A 26,542-nucleotide genomic window follows, 5' to 3' on the forward strand; every position below is an offset into this window, starting at 1 on the left:
GGGAGAACAGGTGCTCATCTGTGTTCATCTGCATTACGGGAAGGGAATTTTCTCACTGGGAATTGATGGGTCCAAGGAAATCACTGGCTTGGTCCAATAAACCCAGAATTGGTTAAGGAGAATCTGAGAACCTTCCAAAAGATTTCAAGTTTCCTTGAAGGGGGTTCATGTTCTAGAGCCTAGAAGCACATCTAGTGACTTGCTCAAGGCTTCTACCAAGTATTGCATGCAAAACCCAGGTAGCCCTGGCTCCTCCTCAGGTGTGACAAGCACAGGATAGGTTTGACCCAATTCACATGGTTGAATGATCCAATGCTAAGGCCAACTTTGACACCACTGCAAAAAAATCTCAAGGAAAGGAGTCCCTGAACGAATCCTGTTAAGAAAATGCTGTTTCCTCTGGCGATTATTATGGTGCATATCCTGTTTCATTTCTTACACAGTTCCCCTTTATGTCAATAGGAATTGTATACAGGGTTTGGAGGCAGGATATGCCTCATCCTATGAAAGGGAGCAAATATGGTTGGTCGCGAAACTATATTTAAACCCTTATTTGTAGTAAAGATATAATTAACACGACGGGTTCTTTTCAAAAAAGAAGGAAAATACAGCTGCAAGGGTTGGGTTCTCCTTGTGATTTCCTTTAATGAAAAAAAAGGAGAGGTGCAAACAAACACAAATAGCAGTGGGCACAGGCTCTCTTTCATGGCATCAATCAAAGATATTTCCAGCCTAATCTTTCTCCCCCAAACAATAAATACTTCTCCTTTTTTGGATTAGGGGGATGACAGCAATAACAGAAGGGCAGCCTGGAGTCTCCAAGGCTGACAGGTGGGGATCTGAGCCGGCCCTGGCTGCCTGTGATGTATTGACAGGGCCCAGGAATGATAGGCTTGGCTTGATCTGCCCACCATGAGGGTGGCTGCTGGTGGCAGTCGCAAGCTCTCTTCACCTCTCCTGCTCCTTCCAACAGCTGCCTGAGGCAGCTAGGAAATATTGCTTAATTATAGAAATTTCTTTGATCCTCTTGATCCCTTTCCTTACCCTATTTTTTGGGGGGACCCTCCCTTGTTCCAGTAGAGAGTCTTCTGGCGAGGTATTTGGAGCAACCAGCTTTAGAGTGGCGCCTCTCCTGCCCTCCCAGTAAAGACCTTGACAAGGTTTCAACCTGGAACCCCTCTTCTATGGGGGATTGTTCAGAGAGGCTAATTAGAAGTTTTAGTCAATGGGTTCACTTATGGAATGAGACATGATTTTCTCAAGATCTTTTTGATGTGTTTACTACAAGTCTATTCATTCATTTTCTTTTAGGGTATGAGAAAGGAATCTCTCTCTCTCTCTCTCTCTCTCTCTCTCTATATATATATATATATACTTAGTATGGTTTTATACATATATATATGTATAAAACCATACTAAGTATTTTACACATATCATCTCATTTGACAAATATTTTTCAGATATCTCTGTTACTTCCTAATCTTCCTTTCCTTACAATTCCCCAATCTTGAAGAACATTCCCTTGTAACAAAAAAGCAAAATGAACGACCGCATTGGGCTTTCTGTCAGTGTTGTTCCTACCTGTAATCCACTGATTCTCTACTAAAGCTGGGGGAGGCATGTTTGGTCATCAGTCCTATGAAGTCACACTTGGTTGATCATAATTTTGAGGTCTCAATATTGTTTTTTTCTTTGCATTTTTATAGTCACATGTAAACTATTTTGAGTTCAACATCAATTTGTATGAGTTGGAATTCTATAATTACATCTTTAAAAATTTCTTTTAATTGTTTTTTGTTTTTGGCATTGCCTCCATTTCCATATATATGTATGTATTCCTCCCCCTTTACTTAGAAAGCCTGACCTTTTTACAATTTTTAAAAGAATAAAAAACTATTCAGCAAAACTACACATTTAGCATATTTTCACAGTGTATGCAATGTTCCACATCCATAGTTTCCCACCTCTGGGAGGAACAGAAGGAATGTTCATTTTCTCATCTCTTTCTTCAGTTCATCAGAATTGATCTCCTGGGGCTATTTGCTAAGGAGTAATGTCACTAGGTCAAAGGGTACTAAAACCTATTTTAAAGTTACCAAGTGAAGCTGCTTTGATTTTTAAGTTGAACTGCCTAGAGAGTGGGTCAGAAACCAGTTTGGGGTTTGTTTTTTTCTAAATGTGGTCTCTCCCAGTTTCTAAAGAGCATTTTGCTAAGGAATGAATGTACTTGTTCATTACCTTCCACCTACTCATAGAAGCTTCTTTTGAGAGTGTCATTTGAGCTAATAAGAAGTAGGTAAATTTAGCAAATGAAAGGTATATTGTAAAATATTTTGATTCCCTCATGTTCCTTTCTGCTGTTTTTTTTTTTTAAATAAAGTCTTTGCTGAGGGAGAAGAAAGTCTTTTTCTCAAAAAGAAGCAAAATAATTTTATGAGAAATGTTTAAATTTGCATCACATTATGTTGAAATGTAACCCTGGAAGAACTGGGCAAGTCTGGGTGACAGTCTGTTATTTATTCTCATGGACTTGTTGTCCTAACCCAGTGCATATTCTTCAGAAGTGCTGTGTCACCTAGTCACCTTTCCTAACTTGCTATTTTATTTTCTGTCTTCTAAATGATTTTTCTTTTCTCATGTATTATTTCTCTTTCCTCAAAAATCTCAGGTCTAGAAAAGAAAGCAATCTAAGTTTATCCCTTGGAGTCTTCGAGCTTTTTTTTTTTTAAGGTTTTTGCAAGGCAATGGGGTTAAGTGGCTTGCCCAAGGTCACACAGCTAGATAATTATTATTAAGTGCCTGAGGCTGGATTTGAACTCAGGGCCTCCTGACTCCAGGGCTGGTGCTCTATCCACTACGCCACCTAGCTGTCCCCAAGCTTGTTAAAATATGTATATAAATCCAAATCCTAGTTTATTATTATAGAGTTGTTATAGTAGCTTCTATTTTTTTTAAACTTCAAATTGAAAAATAATGAAGTCTAAGGAAAAAGAAAATGTGACCTTCCAAAGGAGAAGTGATTTGTCCCTGAATCACTCAACTATTGACCCAAATGAGACCTGGGATTCAAACTCACATTTTTTAATAACAAGTGGCCTTTCCACCCTTCCGACAGTCTATTAGCATACTTAGGTTTCTGAAATGGACTAAGAATAAGTTCATAGGGCAATAACTCTGATTGCCTCATATCCAAACTCATCTCCAGTTGTCCTGATTCAAATCTGATCACTTCACCCAGATGGCTCTGGAGGAGAAAGTGAGACTGGTGACTTAGCACAGTACTCCCCCTCACTCTAATCCAATTCATGTGCTTGTCATGGCATCACTTCCTTGATGTCATGTACTTCTTCAAGAATGAAAGACCAACATCATCATCATCATCATCATCATCGTCACATTAATGCATTAATCATAGGGAAAAAGAAATGAATGATTTGGGAATTTTCAAGATAGTATTTGAATTTGAATTTGTCATAATAATTTGTCTTTTCAGAAAAACACTAATGAGTATTTTAATCCAAAGGACTTTTGATCACTCTACTTGGGTAGCTAGGTGACCTAGTTAAATTAGGAAGACCTGAGTTCAAATTTGACTTCAGAAACTTGCTAGTGACTAATTGGGCAAGTCGTTAATACTATTTGCTTCAGTTTTCTTATCTTTCTGAACTGGAGGTAAATGGCAAACCATTCCAGTATCTTTCCCAGGAAAACCTGAAGATGGTCACAAAGAGTTACTGAACTACAATAGACTATTTTCTTACCCTTGAAACAAGAAAGAATCAATACTTTTCTTTTACAAAAAGGTTTATGTCCTCGGGGCTAGCATAAATCTGGTGTGTTAAAAATCCATTGGAGGAAATACTGATTTTTTTCTTTTTTCTTTTTTTTAAATTTAATACTTTTGTTTTTCACTTAGGTGAAGTTAATGAACAGAATTACTTTAGAGGTGTTTTCACTGATGTAATTTGTCTTAAATCAAATACTATAAAACAGTTCATTGTGCTTTCATTAGCTAACCCTTGCAAATGACTTTTTAAAAAATCTTTCATATAAAGCCAAAACTTTGTTTAATGAAGATTTATGGCTTGATTTATTGTTTTTTATATTTTCAAGATTTAGAGAGAGATAGACCTTCCCTTTAAAGCATCTCTGATCTAATGAGGAAAGACCATACACAAGGAAACAGAAAAGCCTGAGTGAGTGGATAGGAGGGCTATCATAATGAAGTACCAAACCAAAGGTTTTCCCTATTTTGGGTTTTCCTGGGCATGGTGGAGAAGACCCAAGGGTAGTGAGGGTAGACAGGTGAGAATGGAGGAGAAGGTAAGATGACGATGGAACCAGAAGATGCCAAGAAAAGTAGACAATTGTTACTCTATGCTCAGAAAGTGATCATTCCACCTACATTGAGTTGAATCTCTACCATGCATGGGGATGATTGGTGTGGTATTTTTCCAACTCAGAATCCTATACCAGTCACAAAAGATCATAGATTTAAACTTAGAAGGGACCTTCAAGGTCACATAACCCAACATCTTTATTTTTCACATAAGATACTTAAAGTTCAGAGTGAATTGATTTGTCTAAGGTCACACAGGTGGTAAATAAATAGCAGAGTTGAATTCGAATTCAGAACCTTGGATTCCAAGTCGTTCAGCAATCACAGTTGAGAGCGACCAAGGAGGTGCCATTAAAAGAAAATGAAATGAATCACTTTGCAAACTGTTTTGGGTTTTGTTGGGGAAAAAAATCCAATGCTTCTACAATGACTATTATAATTATAATTGCATAATTGTATAAGGTTGTATTGTTGTATAATTGTATAATTGTATAAAAGTATAATATAATTATAATAATGAGTATATAATTATAATACAATGAGTATTATAATGTGACAGAAATTGTTTCCTATGGCCCTCTGCCTAGGTCTAATCAATTGAAAGGGTTTCTAGTACTGAATATACATACAACCAGAGGTTGCTGAACCCAAACAAGTCAGTCCTTAGAGGAAAATGATATTAGATACCAACTTTATTGCCTATATTAAAGGTGACTTTAATTTACTACTCTCAGATTTACTGAGTAGTAGCTTACCTAGAATCACATGACTGGCTACACCATAACCTCAGTTAGACTCTGGCTTCAGATACTAACTTTGTGATCTTGGACAAATCATTTAGCCTCTGTCTCAGCTTCTTCATCTATAAAACAGTGATAATAATACTTGCCTCCTAGGATTGTTGTGAGTACTGAATGAGATAATATTCACAAATCACTATAGAAATCTCAAGTGCATTTTTAATTTAATAACTAATTTCATTAATGTTATCAACAGTAACATTAGGCTTTGAACTTAGAAAACCACAAATAACCTTATTTATGTCTTATTGTATTTTCATTTATTTTATTGAACATTTGCCATTTTTGAAAAATATTTTGCAAGACTATGGTGTTAAATGACTTGCCCAAGGTCATACAACTAGGCAATTATGAGTGTTTGAGGTCACATTTGAACTCAGGTCCTCAACCTTCACTCCCCCCCACTAAAGCATCTAGCAACTCTTCTTTAACCATACTTGGGTATTGCTTGAGTAGTTGCTAAGAAACATTACTTAATTATAATAACATTTTTCTATACTGAGACAATAAATGATTTGCTAAGGGTCATGTAGTCATTATCAAGCAGACTTGAAGTCATTGTTTCTGACTTCAGGTCTAGTTTGCCATTAATTTTGCCATAATTGGAATTGCATTGGTTATCTCATCATAAGTTGAATAAACTTGCTTCTTACTTCTGCCTCTTAGAATTCTTAGTTATCCAGATAGCTAGGGGACATTGAAGATAGAAGTTTTCGCCAGGAGTCATGAAGACATGAGTTCAAATCTGAATTTAGATATTCACTAGCTTTGTGACCCTGGCCAAACCTTTTAATTTATGTCTGCCTCAGTTACCTACCTGGAAAGCTTGTTGGAAGGTCAAATGAGAGAGTGCCTACCTCATAGAAGATATCATATACATCTTTATCCCTTTCCTGCAGTTCAAATGCTATCAACCTATGAGGCTTCTTTTCATTTCCCCAGGTACAAGTATGTAAAATAGGAGTTCTTAACGTGTGTGTGTGTATGTGTGTGTGTGTGTGTGTTAAGGTATGGGACTCTTTGGAGGTCTGGTGAAGGCTGCTACCCTTCTAAAAATAATGTTTTTAAATATATGAATTAAAATTCTTAGGAATATATTGCATTAATTAAAATGTTAAAACTTGAGAAAAAATAAAAGTTTGGACCCTAGGTTAAGAACCCCTTGTTTAGAGGAAGGTATGAAATGGAACTGAATGCTTTCAGTTTTTCATCTTTTGTGCTTTATGTGTAAAGCAGAGAGGGGATAAACCAAGACTTTAAAAAAATGACTGTATCAAGTAGACTTTTTCTTCAATTTTTTTTGCTTAAAGACAATTCAGTCTGACCATTTAGAAGGAAAATGAAAAAAAATCAGTAATAATTTTTGATTTGGGATATTTCTCAAATATCTGGAGTAGCTGGAAAAAGCAGTGATAAAAATCTTTCAAGATCAACTGGAAAAACGACAGGTGGAGCAATCGACATGATTTCTAAGTCTGAAAAAGCAATTTCAAAACCTTTGAAGACTTAGTCACTCAGGGATCTCCAAAATGAATTTGTTTTTTGTGAGGCAATGGGATTAAGTGACTTGCCCAAAGTCACACAACTTGGTAATTATTAAATGTCTGAGATCAAATTTGAATTTAGGTCCTCCTGACTGCAGGGCCAGTGCTCTATCCACTGTATCCCCCAAATGAATTTCTTATAAAACATAATGTTTTTTTAATTTATTTTTATTAAAGATATTATTTGAGTTTTACAATTTTACCCAATCTTACTTCCTTCTCTCCCCCCCCCCCCCCCCGGGAAAAAGCACTCTGTCTGTCTTTACTTTGTTTCCATGTTGTACCTTGACCCAAATTGGGTGTGATGAAAACTATAATGTTAATAGAGTTTTTCACCTGACCAAGCAATTAAGTCAGAACTTATTTAGCTACAAATCTTTGGATTTAATACAAGATACTGGAACATCTAGGGATCTTTAGCAACAAACCAATTAGTCTTCTGCAGGAGATGGGTCTTTCAAATTGTGATCATTCTCAGTTCATGAAGCTCAATTCCCTATTGAAAGAAATCAGCCATTTAGCTTTCCATAACTGTCTTCCCCTCTTTATCTAATCTTAATTTTCATCACTAAAATGCAGGTTCTAATTTTCAGTTAGTGGTTAGTAAAAGTAAAGATGTAATTTTCCCCCCTCATCCACGTTTATGGACCCTTTCCTGGAATTCTTCCAATAGTGGTTAAAGCTCTGGAGTAGAATATATAGAGATGGTACTCAGAGGAAGACTTGAGTTGATTCTTATCTCTGATGCCCACATACTAGGCATGTACTCCTGGGGAAATTATTTAATCATCTCTTGTTTGGAATTTGAAATATGTTATTGGTTCCATCTATTACGTACAAAATACCAGTTCTTCCTTATATGAAAGTTGTTTTTCAATGAAGCAGGAAGAATGATTTCAATGTACGGGAATCAATGTTGGATTGATATTATTTGAATTGTATGGAATGGTTTATCTGACCTGAGCATTTAGAGGTAGGGAAAATAATGATCCCATTAGTTTATGTTTGTGCCATGGGGGGAAATTCTCAGTAGAAATGGAACTTTGGAACATATCTATTCTATAGGAACTAATTATTTTAAAATAAAAATCTGAATATTCTTTATATTGAATTCCTGTCTGGTGAAACTAATGTAAGAGAGCTCTGCTGCCTGGCTATTTTGTCTTGATTATTGGAGTTGTCTGTGGTTTGTATTTCCTTCCAGCTTCACCCCAAAGTCTTCCACAAGGGAGTTGAGATCACTATCTCCTGGGAGACCACAATGTTCAAGTCAAGGGGTTCATCTGTTGTAATGAAATAAATTTCTGTCCAAGCCTTGCTTGAATACAAAGCCAAGATCCTTTGATTAGATCTCTGAACCTGGAGAGATGTCTCTCTTTTACAGGGAACAAGGAAAATTAAAAAAAAAAAGACTAAGGCAGGGTTTGGCTCAGTTTCCAGAGTTGGGAACAGGCTTACCCACATTTAATGATGGCAGGGAATGGTTCGGTGCCCTAGCTCCCACAATGTAAGTGGTCACCTGCTGACTCAGATTTCAGGGGCGGACCCCTGCATGAGTCACCATTTACCCTCAAACAGGTTGGCTTTGAAAAGTGGCCCAGTCATGAGGTTGCCCCTAGGGCAGAACTCTGAGAAAGAAAGTCGCACCTAGGTGACTGCAGGAACATGAAAACCTTAGCGGCCCACTCTGTAGGACCTATGTCCAACAGCTGTCAGACTAGCTTTCATTTCTGCCCTAGTCTGATTGGGTTCAAACCCAGGCCACAAAGATGCCAACGTTTGTGCCCATGAAATACATGCGGTGGTGACGTCATCACAGCTGGCCAAGGCTGGAGGCTGATGCTGCTTTACAGCTGCTTCTTCGACTGCTGCTAATTTAGAATAATGGAGGCTTCTTGGCAGGTTTGCTGAGGAAGTTGGGGATTAGAGCCTGCCTGCTAGTTAAAAATACAATCTCTGCCATTCATATAAAATGCCAGAGGACTCGGAAATGTTTTTAAATTGGGACATGAATGGGAAGAGGACTCAGAAACTCACCACCAAAATAACCCTCTGGCCTGCTGTCACCTTGGATTGGGTGCTTCTAAAGCCTGTTTAAAAATGTCTATCTGAATTATGACTCCTTTTTCTTTGAGGTCAACGAAGATATCTAAACTCTAGTGGAGGGTCCAAGTGAAAAAAATAAAGCCTGAATGGTTTTGCCTTTATTTCTCTGTGACTTTAAAAGATGATTATTCTCACCTTGGCATCCTTGCGTTAATGTCAGAATAAGTTTTACGGGAGTTTGAATTTATCATAGAAGTGGGATTAAAAACACTGGTGGAGAGTACAAAGCATAGAGAATCCCTTGGGACTGAAAGAAAGGACAATTATGTTTCCTCCCTGTTTTTAAAGGATATTTTCAGCCTAAGAATAGTAAATGATGGTGGTAGGAGTAGGGATTATTGTAATTTGGGGATTGATATTTTTAGAAATAAGACAGACGTTAAATCATATACTTTCAACCTGATAAAAAGCATTCCCTTACTACCAAGACAGAATTCTTCTTTCCCCCCATAGTTTTGGATCAATAGACTTAAGTTTTCTTTTAGGTTTAGCTCAAATTTCTTCTTCTTTGAGAAGTTGTTATATTTATGAGCTGTTATTATGGATCCAAATTCAAGTGTCCTTTGGGAGAAAGAAAAAGAGATAACTTTAGATTAAAAGAATAGTTTGGCATGAGAGCATTATGTCATCAAACATCTGTTCTGCTACACTGAAATGAAGAAAATGGTGTGTAGACTTTTTTCCTGACATGGTTGCCTGTGCTATCAAAGAAAACACTCAGGAGCTCTTCAGTTGCTATCTCTCAGGTGGATTGTTAATGTGTAAATATTAATGACTCTTGTCAATCAGGTGCCTTAGGCAAATTGTGAGCTGAGAAAGACCTAATTTTAAAAAGTCAAGGTTCTCCCGCTGTGTCCAACACCATCTCCAGTTGTCCAGATTGCTAACTGACCACTGGACCCATATGGCTCTGGAAGAGAAAGTGAGGCTGGTGACTTAGGACAGCACCCCTCACTCAAATCCAATTTCTGTGCTTGTCATGGTCTTCTTCAAGAAGGAAGGACAAACAACATTAAGTGCCTGCTATATGTGTAAGCAGTGGAGATCCACAGAAAGGCAAAAATTAGTCATGGACTCAAAGAGCTCATGGTCTCATGTCAACTCAAAAACAAGGATGATAAGGTGGTGTTATTATAAATAGAGGACGGACCTTGAAGGACCTTCCTAACTCAAGAAGACCTGGTTTCAGGTCTGATCTCTGATACATATTTTATGTGACCTTGGACAACTCTCTAAGATACAGAGTTGTGAGTTTCTCCATGACCGAGGGGAGCTTCCACACTGGAAGGTTCCTCCCATGTTTTCCTGACATGGTTGCCTGTGCTACCAAAGAATACACTCAGGAGGTTCATATCTCTCAGGTTGATTGTTAATATGTGGATATTGATGACTAATTAAAGAAAGGTCCAGATTACAAAAAAAGAAAAAAAGAAGGCAAACACATAAACTAAATTGTTTTGATGTTTATTAGATCTAACTGTTCATTGAAGTCCTCTATTCTTGGTCCAAATGAGAACTGATACATTAGTTAATTAAGCTTTCTTTATGTCATAAACACAGAGAAATGTAATTCAGAATAGTGGAAAGAGTTGTGGATTAGGGGGCAGAAGAACTAGATTTTAAGTCAGCTTCCTCACCCATTGTGATCTTGGGCAAGTATTTTAACCTTTCTGGGACTTAGTTCCCCATTTATAAAATGAGTCCTTTCTAGCTCTAAAATTCCATGATTTTCTAAGCTCTACTATCTGACTACCAAGATAGAAGGAAGTAGGTTACAGAAAAGAACTTTGCAATGAATGGAAACATTTCATAATAAGGTTTATCTCTCCCCCCCTCAGGTGTTCTGCCATAAAGACCTTTTAGCAAAAAAGTAGTATAGTCAAGGGTAGACTGGTAGAAAGTCTTTTTAAATTTTTTTATTTTTGGCAAGGCAGTGGGGTTAAGTGACTTGCCCAAGGTCACCCAGCTAGGTAATTATTAAATGTCTGAGGCCAGAATCCTCAATGCCTCTAGGGCTGATGCTCTATCCACTGTGCCACCTAAACAGTCTTAAAGGAAGTCATTAAATTATATTTATGATAGATAAAATTAGATACCAGCAAGTGACTTAAAGGTTTCTTGGCAGATATGAGAAAATAAAAACCATTAAGTAAATTTAACTTTAACCAGTCTTATCTGTAGCACTCTTCACCTTTGTTTCCTAAGACACACTAATTGGAAATTTTGAATGCAGCTCAGTGGGTAAGATGGCTTTAAAATTACTTGAATTGTTTTCATTTCTATAAAACCATGAAGCTTTATAAGGCTTCAGTTTCTGAAAGATGGGGAAGAGAATAGAGCAGAGCCCGGGGTTTAAATTGGAAGAACAAATGAAGTTCGTCCTCTTTCTCATGAAGTAAAATCCATATTCTTCAGTGTGTTTGTAAAACCTCAGAGGTTGGGGTTACTGCTGTCACAAGCCCCCCTTGGGCATTAAAGAGCTTGTTCTTTCTGTCAGGGCTCCCCTCCCACCACCTTGGTGTAGACCCAGTGGAAATCTCCAACAAGCTTGCCTAATAAGGAAGCAGAACCTCCAGTATGTGCTGGATCACATTTCTCTATATGCATTTTTGAATCCAGTCAAGTCATAATACCGACAGTAAGGTCATAACAACACCAAGGGGGGCAGACAGAAAAGGGGTTGGGTTTATTTATTCCTTTGCTCATTCCCTCCTTGAGGTCATGGGCATTTCTTCAGTTTACTGTTGTACTAAGTTAGATAGAGACTACAAAAGGAAATGCTTGGGTTTTAGCCTGGATGAGAAGAGAAGCCTTGGTTGGGGGGGGGGGAGGATCCAATCAATCAAACAAGCAATAAACATTTATTTATTTAGTTAGTTAGTTATTTATTAGATGCCTACTGTTTGCCAGACACTCTGATAGAAAAAAGATGCAAGAGGCAATCTCTGCTCTCAAGGTGGGAAGCATTGTGGTGTGAAGAACATTAGTTCTGAAGTTGTGAGGGTGGTGGTGGTGAAGTCATTTTAGTAGGTCTGACTCTATATGGCTCCATTTGGGTTTGATTTTCTGTGCTTGGGGTTGTTTTTTTGGGGGGGGGGTGTTTTTTGTCAAAGATGTAGTTTTGCCATTTTCTTCTCCAGGCCATTTTACAGATGAAGAAACTGAGGCAGACAGGGTAAAATAACTTGCCCAGGGTCAAAGAAACTGAGACAGACAGGGTGAGGTGACTTGTCCAGGGGCATTTTACAGATGAAGAAACTGAGGCAGACAGGGAAAAGTGACTTGCCCAGGATCACACAGCCAATAGGTGTCTGAGATGAGATTTGAATTCTGAAAGATGAATCCTCCTGACTTTAGGTCAGGCAAGCCCTCAGGACACTATGGCTTTACCTAATTAACCTACTCAGAAGTCAGAAGACCAGAGTTCTAATTCCATGTTTGATGGTTACTCAACTGTGTGACCTCGGGCAAGTTCCTTAACATTTTTGGGTCTCAGTTTCCTTCACTGTAACATTGGGGGAGGGGAGGTAGACAGAACAATTCCTAACTTTTTAATTTAAAAGAATCAATTATAAATTGTTATGCCTTGATAATTTTGAGAACTATTTGGCTATTTAGAGGATCTCTTTCCCCCCATTTCCCACACACACCTTCCATCCAAACAAATAAAAGTTTATTTTTGTGTGTTTTGCTTTTAAGTCTCACCTGGGAAAATTTCAGACTCATGTCATCTTGTGCAAAGGCTAGCATGTGACCTTTGACTATCTTGCACAAGATCTGAGACAGACATAAAATGCTTTGCCTGGAGGCACAAAGTACAAGGTACATGATGAGACCATACTTCTTCAATTGCCTTGTGACCTTATCAAGTGGGAACTTCTCCAGTGTAGACTTCTCCTGTGTGGCCATTGGCCACACACTGCCGGTCAGAAACAATATCAGCAAATTAGCTAATCTCAATTATAATTTATAGAGATTGATCTCTCTAAGACAAAGACAATAATTGCTGAAATGAGGAAGACATGATTACACTTATTATGCATCTGGATGTATCCATGAAATATTTAGAACATGAATGACTAATATAGAAACTTCACAAAGAAAAATTATGAAATGATTTAGTTAAAAAATAGCTCAGCAAATGATGCACCATTGCATTATATAATTAAATTTATAGGGCATTAGGTTACACCTCTGGATTTGAAGTTAGGGAGATGAGTTCAAATCTTGCTTCAGACATTCATCCAGATGGGTGACTCAGGCAAGTCACTTAATCTCAGTCTGACTCATTTTCCTCATCTGTAAAATGGAAATAACAATAGCAGCTAGCATCCCAGGACCCTCATTTATGAAGATATAAAGTGCATCGTATTATTTTGAGATCATCATCAACCAACAGGAACACTGACATCTACAAAGAACAGAAAAGAAGATTGTCCATGAAACTGGGGCTTCTAAGTATAGCGGTTCTGTTTGTGTCCCTTTCTGAATTTCCTTCTTCTCTATTCTGCATATTTTTTTTCATTTCTCTTTTCCTTTTCGTATGCATCATTAGCAGCACCCACCTACTTCTTTTCTCAAAACTTCCCCCCGGCTCCCAGTCCCCGAAGAAGCCTTCCCTACACGAGAAGCATCAACAAGCAAAATAAGTCATCATCTTGGCTATCACTGAAAACATGTCTTATCTTGTCCCTTGGCTTTTACTGTTATTTAGAATTGTTTCATATAACTCAGAGTGAAAATTGTAACCAGCAAGAAGCAAATTATTCCTTCCAATCAACTTTAAGAGACAGATCTGAAACTCTTGGGGACAGATGTAGGGGAGGTGAGCTCATCTCTGTTATTTCCAGGAGTTGTTATTTCCTGAGTTGGGGAAGGGCCACCATTTGATTACTGGTTGCTATCAATTTAAAATAATTTTTTCTGATTTTGTAAGTGCTAAATGCCTTTCTCTCTGAATTAATAGAGCAACAATTTTCAATATTTTTGGCTTCAGGATCCCTTAGTCTTCCCCAACAAGCTTTTGCTCACGTGGTTTATATCTATCCATACTTACTGAATTTGAAATAAAATGTCATATTATTATTGTTAAAATAGTTTTTACTGTGCAGGCCCTCTTAAAGGGTTTTTACCAGTCCAGGATCCTCAGACGACACTTTGAAAAATGACAGTGCTAAAGGATTGCAAGTAATGTTAATGCTGACTTCTATTGCTCTGAGTTAAACTCAATCTTGGCCCTAGTTATGCCTCTACAGGTCCATTCATTATTTTGCTCAGGGAATGCTTATTGGAAGACTCTTTTGTTAAGGCCCCTTCCTGGATTACAGGAAGAAAAGAGAGACTTCTAAGATATTATCCTCTAGGAGCTTGCATTCTGTTAGGGGTGATAGGACAAGTACAGAAATAACTGAAATAGCAAGCAAAATAAAATTCCATTCAAAGGAGGAAGATCTCTCACAATATGAAATCCCAAAATAGAGATGGCAGCATTTGAGATGGGAGAGGCTGGCAGAAGAAAGTCCAGTAAAGATTAATTTAGCCAATTTATTGGAAATTCAATCCCTATAAGAAGCCTAGACTGCTGGCCCACTTCCTAGATTCATCTCCTTAAATTTAGTTTAGTTTGGGCATATTTTGCATTTTATGTATATGCTTGTTTTCCTCTGATAGAAGGTAAAGCTCCATGAGGGCAGGAACCAGCTCATTTTTTTTGTCCTGTCTCAGCACCCTGTACAATGCCTATAACAGATAATCATTGAATGGAAGAATGAATGGATGAATAGATGAAATAAAACAGGTCAGTATGGAAAGGGAGGGATGAATTTGACACCACAGTGAATAGGTGATAGAGAGCGCCAAATCAAAGATGGCTCTGGATTGGGAGTTTGGACTAATAGAAACATATTGGTGTGGCAGCTATTTCAAATAAGACCGTGACATCAGGAAGGTGAGGCCATGACAAGCATGTGAATTGGATTTGAGTGAGAGGGGATTGTGCGAAGTCACCAGCCTCACTTTCTGCTCCAGAGCCATCTGGATCCAGGGACCAGATAGGAATCAGGATGATTGGAGATGGTCCTGGATATGAGGCAGTCAGGGTTAAGTGACTTGCCCAAGGCCGCACAGCGAATGTCAAGTGTCTGAGGTCAGATTTGAACTCAGGACTTCCTGACTCCAGACCCCATGCTTTACGCACTGTACTACCTCCCTTGTCCTATCACCTAGAGGGTATCAGATTAAAGGCTTGTACTCAGCACCTTTCCAGGTCAGAGAATCATAATTTTAGAAGGATCCTCAGAGCATCCTGATTTTCAATTCGGCCTCATGCAGTTAGTAACTTAAAATATGGAAAATATAAGATGAAGAAGGAAATGAAAAAAAGTTAAAAAAAAATCCTTACCCTTTGTCAAGAAAATCCAAAATAGGATCATCAAGAGCCATATAAGACTGAAAAAAACTGAATGACAAAAACTACTCCTAGAATACCCCTACGCCACCTTTGAGCTACAAGGAAAGACAATTTTAACTGATGTCTAGAATAAGAATAAGGATTAAAAACATTTTTTAAGGATCCAGTTCCCAATTAATCTGTGAGCCTAAAAAGTGCTCATAGTGAGTTTATTTAGTATAACAAAAGAATTTCCATTCATAATCTGAAAACAAAAATTTCATATTTGAACCATAATTCCTTTTGAGCCACTTTCTGTAGAAATGATTCACAATTATTGCTCTTATATACATCATATTATCTTGCCTATTATTAAAGGGCCTTTGAATCCAAGATATAAATTTCTCTGATTCATTATTTGAATTCTATTCATTGCTCAGTATTATTGGTGAAAGTTGCATTTTTGAAACCCCTTAAGCATGACCTATGTTATAGGCAACTAATGATTCTCATCTACTGGACCAGCAGCTATTTAGACCATCATCTGGGAGCTAGATGATGCCTTGGAGATCATGAGACCATCCAATGCAGCCCCCATCATTTTGCAGATGAGGAGACAGGTCTAGAGACATGAAATCACTTTCTTGAAGTCACAGTGGTAATAAAATGGTGAATTTGGATTTGAACTCTACATAAAAGAGACTTTATGGAATTGAAAAACAACGAGACAAAATGATTTTAAACTAATGTCAACAAGGGAGTGTAACAGGTGGGAATCCTTCCTTAAGTGACACGATTGCAAATTCAATCTTCTGGCCAATTGAAAGTTTTCATTACAAGTTGTTGAGAAAGGAAGTGACTCAGTATCTCTGAGGGAGTGGAGACATGACTGCAGAATGAAACAGTGAAGAATTGAAACCCAGATTTCAGCTTTGGGGGCGGGGTGGGGCACTGAGCCTGGGCAAGAGGACAATTAGTAAATAAAATGATGGACTATTTACTAAACTGTCTCCTCTGGGTAAAGGAAGTTTTCACATGCAGACAAGGAGCCGCTGTTGAGTGATTTAAGGATGACATATTTCTCTGTAGTCTATAGACAGTTGCTGAAGGTCAACAGGGAGAGGTGTGGTTTCAGGACAGAATAATTTGCTGAAATGAGGGGCTGACTCCAGGCCTCTGCCTCACACACACTACTTATATGGCTCAGCATCACAGGGTCATGGGGTTAGAGCCAGGAGCATCTGATCCATCCCTCCTAGTGAGAGGTGAGTTGCTCACCCGAGGTCATCCAGGTCAGAAGGATGCCATCTCAGATCCCATGACTAAACCTATTATTCTTTCCTTGCTGATTTTCACTCATACTTCTCCCTCTCTGCCCTTTTTTCTGATTATATATATATTTTTGCTATTGGAAGATTTATTGGTGTATAACAGTGATAAGTCAAAAAAATAAACTTCCCGGGGAGTTAAAATTCTTGGGGCAAAAGTTGTCCTGGAGGTAGAGATTGGGAGAAGCTTTAGGATTAGTTCAACATATGGAAGCTGAGAGGATGCCCTAGTCTCAGGACTTCAGTAATCAAGTCCCCAAAATTGGAACTGTGGGGGACCCTTTTCATAATTCACTGAGGTATTATCCCAAGAGGACTTGGTGAATCATAGTCCATTTCATTGAGAGGGAAGAAAGAGGGATAACAGAAGAAATCACTCTTTTGGTAGGGGTATGAATGGGAGAGATTTATACCCATGGGAAGCCATCCTTAGAACTTTTCTGTTAGTTCTACCTTGCATAATAAGGTTCCTAAGAACAAAGTATATCAGAAAGATGATTTTTCAAGAGGTATTATGGTCTTAGTGGATCCATCTTTTCTTTTGTGAAATCCAACTGTGCATCTCGATCAATGCTACTAATGGGAAAGTTAATGAAAAGGTGGTACCTGAATATGGTAGTAGTGGTGGTGGTGATGGTGGTAGCTGGTGGCAGATGGCCCTAATCCTAAGAGGACTGTCAGCGTCTCATCTAGTATTCATATGTAATTGTTTATAATATGAAATCTGGGGTATGGGTAAAGGAGATTTAATATCACTGAAAGACCCTAAATAGGAGTTAGGGAACTATCAACTAGTTCTTTAGCCTTTACTATATTTAGTATTGAGTCTTGGGAGTTTGAATATGGTGTTCTTCATGTATTTTATGGAAGAAGAGAAATTTATGAAGGCTGTAAAAGAAAATGAGTGATTGAGGTGGAGGTGTGCTGAAGATACTCATTATTTCAATTTCTGTTTGTGGCTGCTGTTTTCCCTCCTTTTGGTTGTTTATAAGTTTATATAAAAAGTTAATTTTAATATTCTTATTCTACTCTGGTGCTCTGATTTTCCTTCTCTTTAGTTTCTACTATATTCTCTTACTGATTTTCAATATCATCCAAGATTATAAAAGAAGCAGCGTGGTACTGTTGAGAGCATTGGGCACAGGATGAGGGAGCCTGGCTTCAAATTCTTTCCCTTTCCCTTACTTACCCCTGTGATCTTGGAGGAATCCAACTCTCTGGTCCTCAGTTTTTTCATTTGTAAAATGGAGAAGCTGGACACGGTAGTCACTTGGGTAGTTGGCACTATTAAAATTCTATTATAAAGCATTTATGAAGAACTTTAACAATCTTAGGGGGTTAACAATCACCATCTACATTTTACAGATGAAGAAACTGAGGCTAAGAGAGGTTTGGTGACTTTCCAATTTAGGTCATCCAGCTATGCAATATGCCCTCTAACTACTCACATTTTAAAATCATGACTTTCTCCTAAGTATCCAGGAGCTAAATTTTGTTCCACACTTACTAGTTCATCAGTTAGAGACCTACTTTAAGAGGGAGTTTGACAGCCACAAAAACATGGATTAGGGTTAAAAACTTCCAGACCCAGTAATGATATTAAAAGGTTAAGACAGTAGTTTCCCATATTAAAGACCAAGAAGTCATAACCCCTAGAATCTCAGAAAAGGTTCAGCAGGAATAGAAATCACAGTAATATTCATATATCCGGGGAAATGAATAGAGGTGAAGTAGGCATTGGAAATGAGACAGGCTTGGAAGAAGGAAGAAGCAGGCATCCCCCCAATCATTCCAGGAGCCAGCTGTCAAAACAGATGGGAAGTCTGATGTCTCTCGAGGATTCATATCTGTCCCTGTGTATTCAGAAAAGCAAACTATGTCAACGTTTCAGGTGGAGGCATCAGAGAAATCTTCAAAGGGAAGAAGCTAACAAACTCCCACAAAAGTTAGTGCTTGAGGGAGTGGAAGAGGAAGTCGGCAATCTGGCCCTGGGATTGAGTCATCCGAGATGATTGCTAATGTGGTTTGGTAGGCTGGGACCAAAACCTGTAGACTGATGAAATTGTTGGGGAGGAGAAGGCAAAAAGATGAGAAAAAGAATGAGGGTAGAAGGCAGGAGGGGCAGAATCTCATTAATTCTAGTCAGTAGACATACTGAAAGGCATTAGAAAAACTGTCCCACAGCTATAGCACTCTTTTATCTGTGTGTGTGTGTGTGTGTGTGTGTGTGTGTGGTGTTTGTGTTTGTGAGTGAGTGTGTGTGATTTATCTCTTCACTTTAGAAAATCACCTGTAGGGCTCACTCTGGAGGGAATTCTTGGTCTGGCATGGGTTGAACCAGATGACCCCAAGGTCCTTTTCACCTCAACCATGTATGTAATGAAAGGGTCAAGTGCTCAACTGAAAAGAGGTAGCTGGTGTAGGTGGGGGTAAGGGTGAAAAGGGGATGAGAGCCCCTGGGCAAGGAAATTATTTATTTATATTCTGACCTATTGGCAACAAATTCTGATTTAATAAGTTTGAGTCTTCTTTTACATGCTTTGGTGTTGACTATAGGCAAAGGGAGATGGTCACTTGCGGACTCGGGTGCTAGAAATTGAGAAAGTTTTACCTCCTTGACCCTCAATAACCCCTTTCATGTTTAGGAAGCTTGGTGTACACTTGCTACAAACTCAATGGCTTAATGAAAGCAAGTAGAAGAACCTGCCCACTTACAAGCACAGTCTAAATTAATAACTGGCTCCATTTAATTTTAGCAATTGCTCCTGCCTTTGCTACTGATGCAGATGACTGTGATCTTAATTATCTAGAAATTAATTTGTTTCTCTTATTTTAGTCACATAGAAAAAATTACCACATGGCAAGACCCTCGGAAGACGATGACCCAACCTTTGAACCACATGACCCTCCACCCCGCAACAACTTCGACCCCAATGCCCCAGAGATCGATGGCAATGTCACAGCCCAACCTCGGTGAGTACCTTACCTTGAGCCTTCAACTTGGGAATGAGTAGAGTGAGAGTGTCGGTGGAGCCCCAAGCCCATGTGTGGCCCATGGGAGGCAGCAATTGTGCATTGCTACTTTTCGACTTCTCCCTCTTCTCTTTCCTTCCTTCCTCTACAGCCTTGGGCCTAGAGACTCACTTTCAACAGTGACTGGGCTGACATCATGCAGTAGATTCGGTTTTACTAGACCTGTGAGAAAAATTAGTGTGTCTGACTGAGTTCCCATAGACCAAGGGAAAGGAGCCGAGACACTGCTTTGGGAATTTATTCAGTGAAGACGGCCAAACTTTACAAGTGAGGCCCCAGTCCCCTTTAGTTCCTCTGGAGCAGGTGTCTTGCTCCCCCTGCCATCTTTCTACCTCTTCCCCCCACCCCACCCCCCAAATAGCAATTATTGCCTAAGGTTTTCATTCTGCCTAGATTGCTTATTTATGACTGTAGAATTGGTAGCTGAGAACAAAATATTTTCTGCTAATAATCTTTCTTTCAAAGACAATAAAAACATGTCTTTGTCATCATCACCACCAAGGGGATTTTAAATGCAATCAATATCCCCAGGCTTCTTTGGTTGTCATTTTTAATGCTTAAAAACCCAAAAGGCTGTTTTCATCCACAAGTGTACAAATTTCAGATAATAGTTTCATTTAATCCCTGAAATCCATTTTTCAAAAAATCTCACATTGGATTTTTAGGAATGAAAAGGATAAAAATGGACAAGTTATTCCTGGATCCATTTCCCTGTTTCTGCAATGTTGCCAAAGGGAATATAAACTCAAATAGAACCCAAATTAGCCTAAGGTGAAAATTGGGCCCATTCTTACAGGAAGTCTGGAGTTATAATTTTGAAGGTTGCAGACATAAAACACAGCCAAAAAGTAAAAGGCCGGGAGAGCGGTCCACATCCTTATCTAGAGGGACGATCAAGGAAAAATAATAACTAATGATTATTCCAGCAGTGAGAAATCCAAATTATTTTTTAGTCCTATTCCCCTTATATAGCTGCCCTTTTAAGGAAACCAGATGCTAGTATTGGAATCCCAAAGTGACTAGCCATGTCATGGTGAACTGCCTTTTAAGTTGAAAGAGAGAAAGTTTTTAACCTTGATTTTTATAAAAAGGACTGTCATTTACATAGTATTTTTAGAAAAACTGGGCACTTCATGAAAATTAACTCACTGAATCCCTATCTGGTTTTAGAGGTGAAAACTGAGTCTCAAAGTGACTAAATGATTTGACCAGGGTCATATATGCTAGTGTCAGAGACAGAATTTGAATCCATGCCTTCTGACTCTGATGTCAAACACTCTGTTTGCTACTGCTTATCATTATTTATTGCTTTCCCTCTCTTCATTTTTTAATAGTTAAGAGCTTAAAGGAGACTTAAAACTTCAGTTTGAATCAACCTGACCTCCTTTTTTAAATTCACTTTAACTTCTCTTTGTTCCTTATCAATGAATTTGCAAACAAAAGAATTCTGAAACTAATTTATGTATAATGATAAGATAAGAGATAGAAAACAAGAACAAAGCAGAAGAAACTGTTTGGGTTCCACTGAACTAGGAAGCTCTATGGATAGAGAGAGCACTAGACTTGGAGTCACAAAGTCCTGAGTTCAAATCCCATCTCAGATATTTAATTAACTTTGTTAACTTTGGAAAAGGAACCTCAATCCCAGGATGCTCATTTTAAGGATGAGGAACCTGAGGCACAGAGAGACTTGCCTAGTTAGGGTCATATAGTTCATAAGTAATTGAGAGAGATTTTTGAACTCAGTTCCTCTTGATGCTACTCTCCACCCATTGCCTCATCTAGCTATAGTTTATGATTCAAGGGACAAAACATCACACTTCCCAGGTTGCCTCACACATGCACTGGACTGAGCACCAAAGAGAAACATCTCATGTTTCATCATCATCATCATCATCATCATCATCAGCAGCAGCAGCAGCAGCAGCAGCAGCAGCATTATCATTACAACAACAGCAACAACCTTTATTATAGCACTTTAACATATAAACCCAAATGACCATGAGGTGAAAGTCTATTATCATTACCATTTTACAGGTGAGGAAACTGAGGCAGAGAGTAGATAATTAATTGAACCCAGGTCACACATCTAGTGTCCAAGGCAGGATTTGAACTCAGTCTTCCTTTCCAAGTCTTATACTCTACTCATTGTATTTATCTAGTTCCTTGTACTTTGGGTTTTCCTAGCAAGTTTCACTGGTGGGGTATTTACTTACCCTTAATGGTATGGGCTATTCCACCAATGGGCAGAGTAACAGATGTGCTCCAAGAATGGATATCTGAAGAAGAAATCTGAGTCAACTCCAAGGGCTGGGGAATAATTTAGTGAGTCACAATATGGGAATATCTATTGCTTCCCTCAGAGCATATCATTTCAAACTACAGCTGCCTGTTGTGCACACTCTTTTTATATCATTCTTAAAATACATATATTAAAGGTAAAAAAGATCAGATCGTTTTTCAAGTTCATCTTGGAATTTCAGCTGTTGAAGGCATCTTTGAAATGGAAAAGGGGAATAGTTGAAATCATGTGATGTCAAAAAAAGGGAATTAATAAAATGTGTTTTTAAAATGAAGATGGACTGGATCTATAAATCCATCACATTCCCATCAACCATATGAATAATAGATGTCCCTTATTTGGAAGATTCTCCATACCTCCAAGAGATATCAGACTATAGAGGAATCCCATTATAATAATGGTATTAGAACAGAGTAGTAGCATATCAGTAGGTGGAGAGGCATATAATAATAATAATAATAATAACAATAACCATACTGATCCGTTATGAGGTGCTTTCCATATATTGTTTGAGCTTTACAAAGTGTGAGGTTAATATATTTCTTGTTCCCATTTTGAAGATGAAAAAACTGAGGCTCAGAAATCTTATGTGATTTTCCAGAGTTGGGATTTGAACTCAGGACTTTCTGACTCCAAGTCTAGTGCTCTCTCTATCCATAGAGCTTCCTAGTTTGGTGGAACTTAAACAATTTCTTCTGCTTTGTTCATCCACGAACAAGGGAATTGGTTGATTAGTCTTGCAAGGTTGGGGTGGGGCATTGAGGAACGGTCAGAAATAGGATGGCGGCTCGTGCATGAGTTGTGGTGTAGAGTAGATGAGTGGATAATGTTTTCCTTGGAGATTAGAAGGTATTGGGTACAAGACAGAGGAGTAAGTGTTGAGAATGATTGAAAGTCTAGGAGGCCAGAGGGCAGCTTTGGTGCCTTGACTGCCCTTTGACTATGTAGGATATGGAGGATGGTCAGAGGCATTGATCAAAGGTTGCTCTAGATCATCTCTTATACTTCTAGTGGGTTTTTCTAATGTGGGGAGTAGAGAAAAAAAGAGATTGATGGTAATGACTAATTATATTATCTTGGCCTTTTCTTGCATTCCTTAAGTATGGAAGCAATCATTAAGATCATGGATTCAGAGTTGGAAGGGATCTTGAAGGCCATGAAGTCAATTATTTGCAGAAGCAGCAGAATTTGAATTTGAATTGGATTCTCTTGACTTCAGATTCAGAACACACTTTTCATGGTGCTGAGCTATATACACACATATCTACATTCCTCAAAGCATTTTCCAGAATCTATGTCCTTTGACTCCAGAATTGTTATACCATGCTGCCGCCATTTTACACTAATCTTATATTACAGACCATTGTATGCATCTCAGAAATGTTTTGATACTATTGGGACAGGTTTGCTTCCAAAATAATAATATTCATTTACAGTAAGAGTTTTCAGAATTAAATGGGTTTCCATTTTTCTATTTTCTATTCTATTTCTATTTCTACTCATTACTTTAATTGAGAATAGTGCCCTCTGGTGGAGATGTGAAGAAATGCAACTGTGTTAATGGGGGGGAAATTGTATTGAGGTTCCTCCACTTAATACAGATATGCCAGTATGTCCCTGAAAATTTGCTGCAAGTCAATTCCTTTTCAAATGCAAGATGGGGACTGGTTTTGGAAAAACATGGTAAATTATTTTGCAAAATGAAGGAGGCAGTGTATTGCACCAAAAGTTAAGAAACTTACCCAAGTTCTAGTTCCAGCTTTCTTCCTATCTTTATAATCATAGGTATGTTCCATAATATCAGTCTGCATTTTCTTATTTCAAAAATTAGAGTTGTACACAAGATGATGGCTAATGCCCCTGCTGATTCCAACAGTCTGTCTTCACCTCAGTCTTTAAGTAGGGTACCCTGCCTAGATCAAAACCATGTCTCCCTTTTCATATTTTCTTTTTTCCATTCATTTATCCAATTATATGTAAAGATAATTTTCTACATTCATTTTTGTAAAGTTTTCTTCTTTCCACCCTTTCCTTTCCCCACCTTAGAATAGCAAATTACCTGATCTAGGTTATACACTTTTGACATTTTGTTTTAGGTTTTTGCAAGGCAATGGGGTTAAGTGGCTTGCCCCAGGCCACAGAGCTAGGTAATTATTAAGTGTCTGAGGCTGGATTTGAACTCAGGTACTCCTGACTCCAGGGCTGTTGCTCTATCCACTATACAACCTAGCTGCCTCCTTTTGACATTTTCTAATAATTCTTGGTGCTCTCTTTTGCTATATTCTACCATATTTGTCTCTCATTATATTTCTTTAAGATCACATGTAATACTCTTGAGACATGGAGTATCTTGCCCAACATTTCTGCCAAAAAGTAGCAAGTAGAGTCTCAACACTGGGTCTTTGGTTGTGAGTTGTAGACTGTTTCCATTTGCCATGTGTCTAAAAGAAAAGTAAAAAGCACTAATGTATAAATAAAAAAAAAAACTATAGGTAACAGTGGATGAAAAAGCCAACCAGATCTCAGGCTCCAATGCTGAGTTTGAATCATGTCTCTGCCACAAACTTTGAGTATGACTTGCAGAATGAGCCATGATGACTTCCAAAGTCCCTTCCAGCTAAAGATTTATGACTTTGTGATTGATTTAAATGTAGAATGGATAACTGCCAAGGTCCCTTCCAATACTGGCATTCTCCAATCCTGTATTTCTAGTACAAACATTTTACATACTCAGTGCAGTCTTACTCAAATGGTGACTGACTAGTCCTTGCTTCACTTCCTGTGTCCTCCAAAAAGGCATGTCACGGCACCAGTTTAGATAGTTTGCCTCCCCAGGTTCTCAACTGTCTTGTTGAACTATTTCTTTAACTCACAGTTATCTTGCTTTCTGGTTCTCATCCTTTTTACAAAAATCTCATTTTATCCTCATAACAACCTTGGGAGGTAGGTGCTATGTATTATCCCCATGTTGTAGATGAGGAAACTGAGGCAGAAAAGTAAAATGATTTGTCTAGTGTCACATAAGTGTCTGAAGTGGGATTTGAACTCAGGTCTTTCTGACTTGTAGATCTAATATTCTACTAGTGATCTACTGTACTACTTAGCTATTCTGTTGGGAAGATGAAAAATTGATTGAGCATTTGTTAAGCTTATTGTATACTTAATGGTGTCATATATGTTAAATCCTGGGAAAATCAATTAGAAAGATTATTTTTGATCTTAGAGAAACTACTGGGGAAGGTGTCATATAGAAAAGCCAGGTGGTGAGTCTAGGGGTTTAAGATACTCGTAAGTGGGGAGCATGAGGGGAGTATATTTGACAGAGTCCTCTGGAAATTATTCAGCTGTTCAACTCTATAAAGGAATGAAGATATGGTTGACCTGAACTTTCTCCTTAAATGATGATTTTGGGAATAAGCAGCCAATCAGAAGGAGAGACTTCCAGGGCTGAGGGTACTTCCATTTTGAGTAATCCATTGGTGAAGTGAATTTCCAAGGTGAAGAGGTTCCTATGGCATGGCAGACAAAGTCCTGTGGAGGCTCAAGGATAACCTTGAGGCGCATGGGTGGCATGAGGAGATAAAAGGTAAAAAGAGTCCCAGGGGAGCATTTAGGTGGAGTACCTGAGTACCAATTCAGCCTTAGATACTTCATAATTACCTCGCTGTGTGACCTTAGGCAAGTCACTTAACTCCATTGCCTAGGAAAACCCAATAAATAAATCAAATAAAAATAAATAAAAAGAGTCCCAGAGACAACAAATTGCTCATACCTGCACTTTTTATGACAGCTAAAAACATTGTTTTGAAATGAGTGCTCATCAAAGAAGGAGCTGCTGAGCAATTTGCAGTGGAAAAGTGCTATAAAATTTTAGTGTATCACAACAAATGGCACAATGCAACAATATGGCAAATGCAAAAGAGAACACCATAAAAATATGTTGCACCATAAAAATTAAGGGAGAATTCAGAGAAATGGGGTAGGCTCGCATGCCCCAATATAGAGTAAAGTGAGCAGGGCTAGTAAGACAATAAACTGTATGTGCAATGACCTCATTGACGTACGTGAAGTCAACACAGAAATTAATTGGAACGTCTAGTCTGGGGCTGGAAGAGCTGATGGGGGAACATAAGTTGGTGTGAGTGGACAACGGGGCTAGTGACTGTGAAAAGCAGTGTGCACCGAGAGGTGTCAGATTGGTGTCTTTGGGCTTTGTTAAAGTGCTTTTCTTAAAGAAAAGGGTTTTTTGTGGGGAGGAGTTATGAGGAAATAATTATTGCATGAATAAATTGACACATGAGATAAATGACATGTGAAAAGAGGTAGAGAAGACCCTTGGGGTGGTAAATGTCAATTATGATCCAGTCCCCAAACAGCTTTCCGTTGACATCCATGATTGTGAAAACTATGGTGATGACAATGATGATCAGTGCTGTTATTAACCCTCTCAATATAGATGAGTAGGAAAGGGGTCACCAAATAGCAACCACACCCCATAGCCCTTGAAGCTTAAGAGGATTTCTCAGTCTTTTAAACTAGATGCACTGGAAAGTATCAGGTATGCATTATCTCTCTCTCTCTCTCTCTCTCTCTCTCTCTCTCTCACACACACACACACACACACACACACACACACACACACACACACACACACACACACACACACACAAACACCTTCCTTCCCTGCTCTCTGCTGTTTCTC

General features: G+C 38.4%; 1 protein-coding gene across 1 annotated transcript in view; it reads left to right on the forward strand.

Annotated features, from left to right (window-relative positions):
- The window catches only part of WWTR1 (WW domain containing transcription regulator 1), a 167,893-nt gene that overhangs the window by 86,122 nt on the left and 55,229 nt on the right, over positions 1-26,542 (forward strand). Inside the window, exon 2 of the mRNA XM_074191090.1 lies at positions 19,342-19,478. Within this exon, the coding sequence (XP_074047191.1) occupies positions 19,342-19,478 (137 nt within the window). The remainder of the gene's footprint in view (positions 1-19,341; positions 19,479-26,542) is intronic.

The sequence above is a fragment of the Macrotis lagotis genome, chromosome 6, assembly GCF_037893015.1.
Source record: "Macrotis lagotis isolate mMagLag1 chromosome 6, bilby.v1.9.chrom.fasta, whole genome shotgun sequence".
Classification (NCBI taxonomy): domain Eukaryota; kingdom Metazoa; phylum Chordata; class Mammalia; order Peramelemorphia; family Peramelidae; genus Macrotis; species Macrotis lagotis.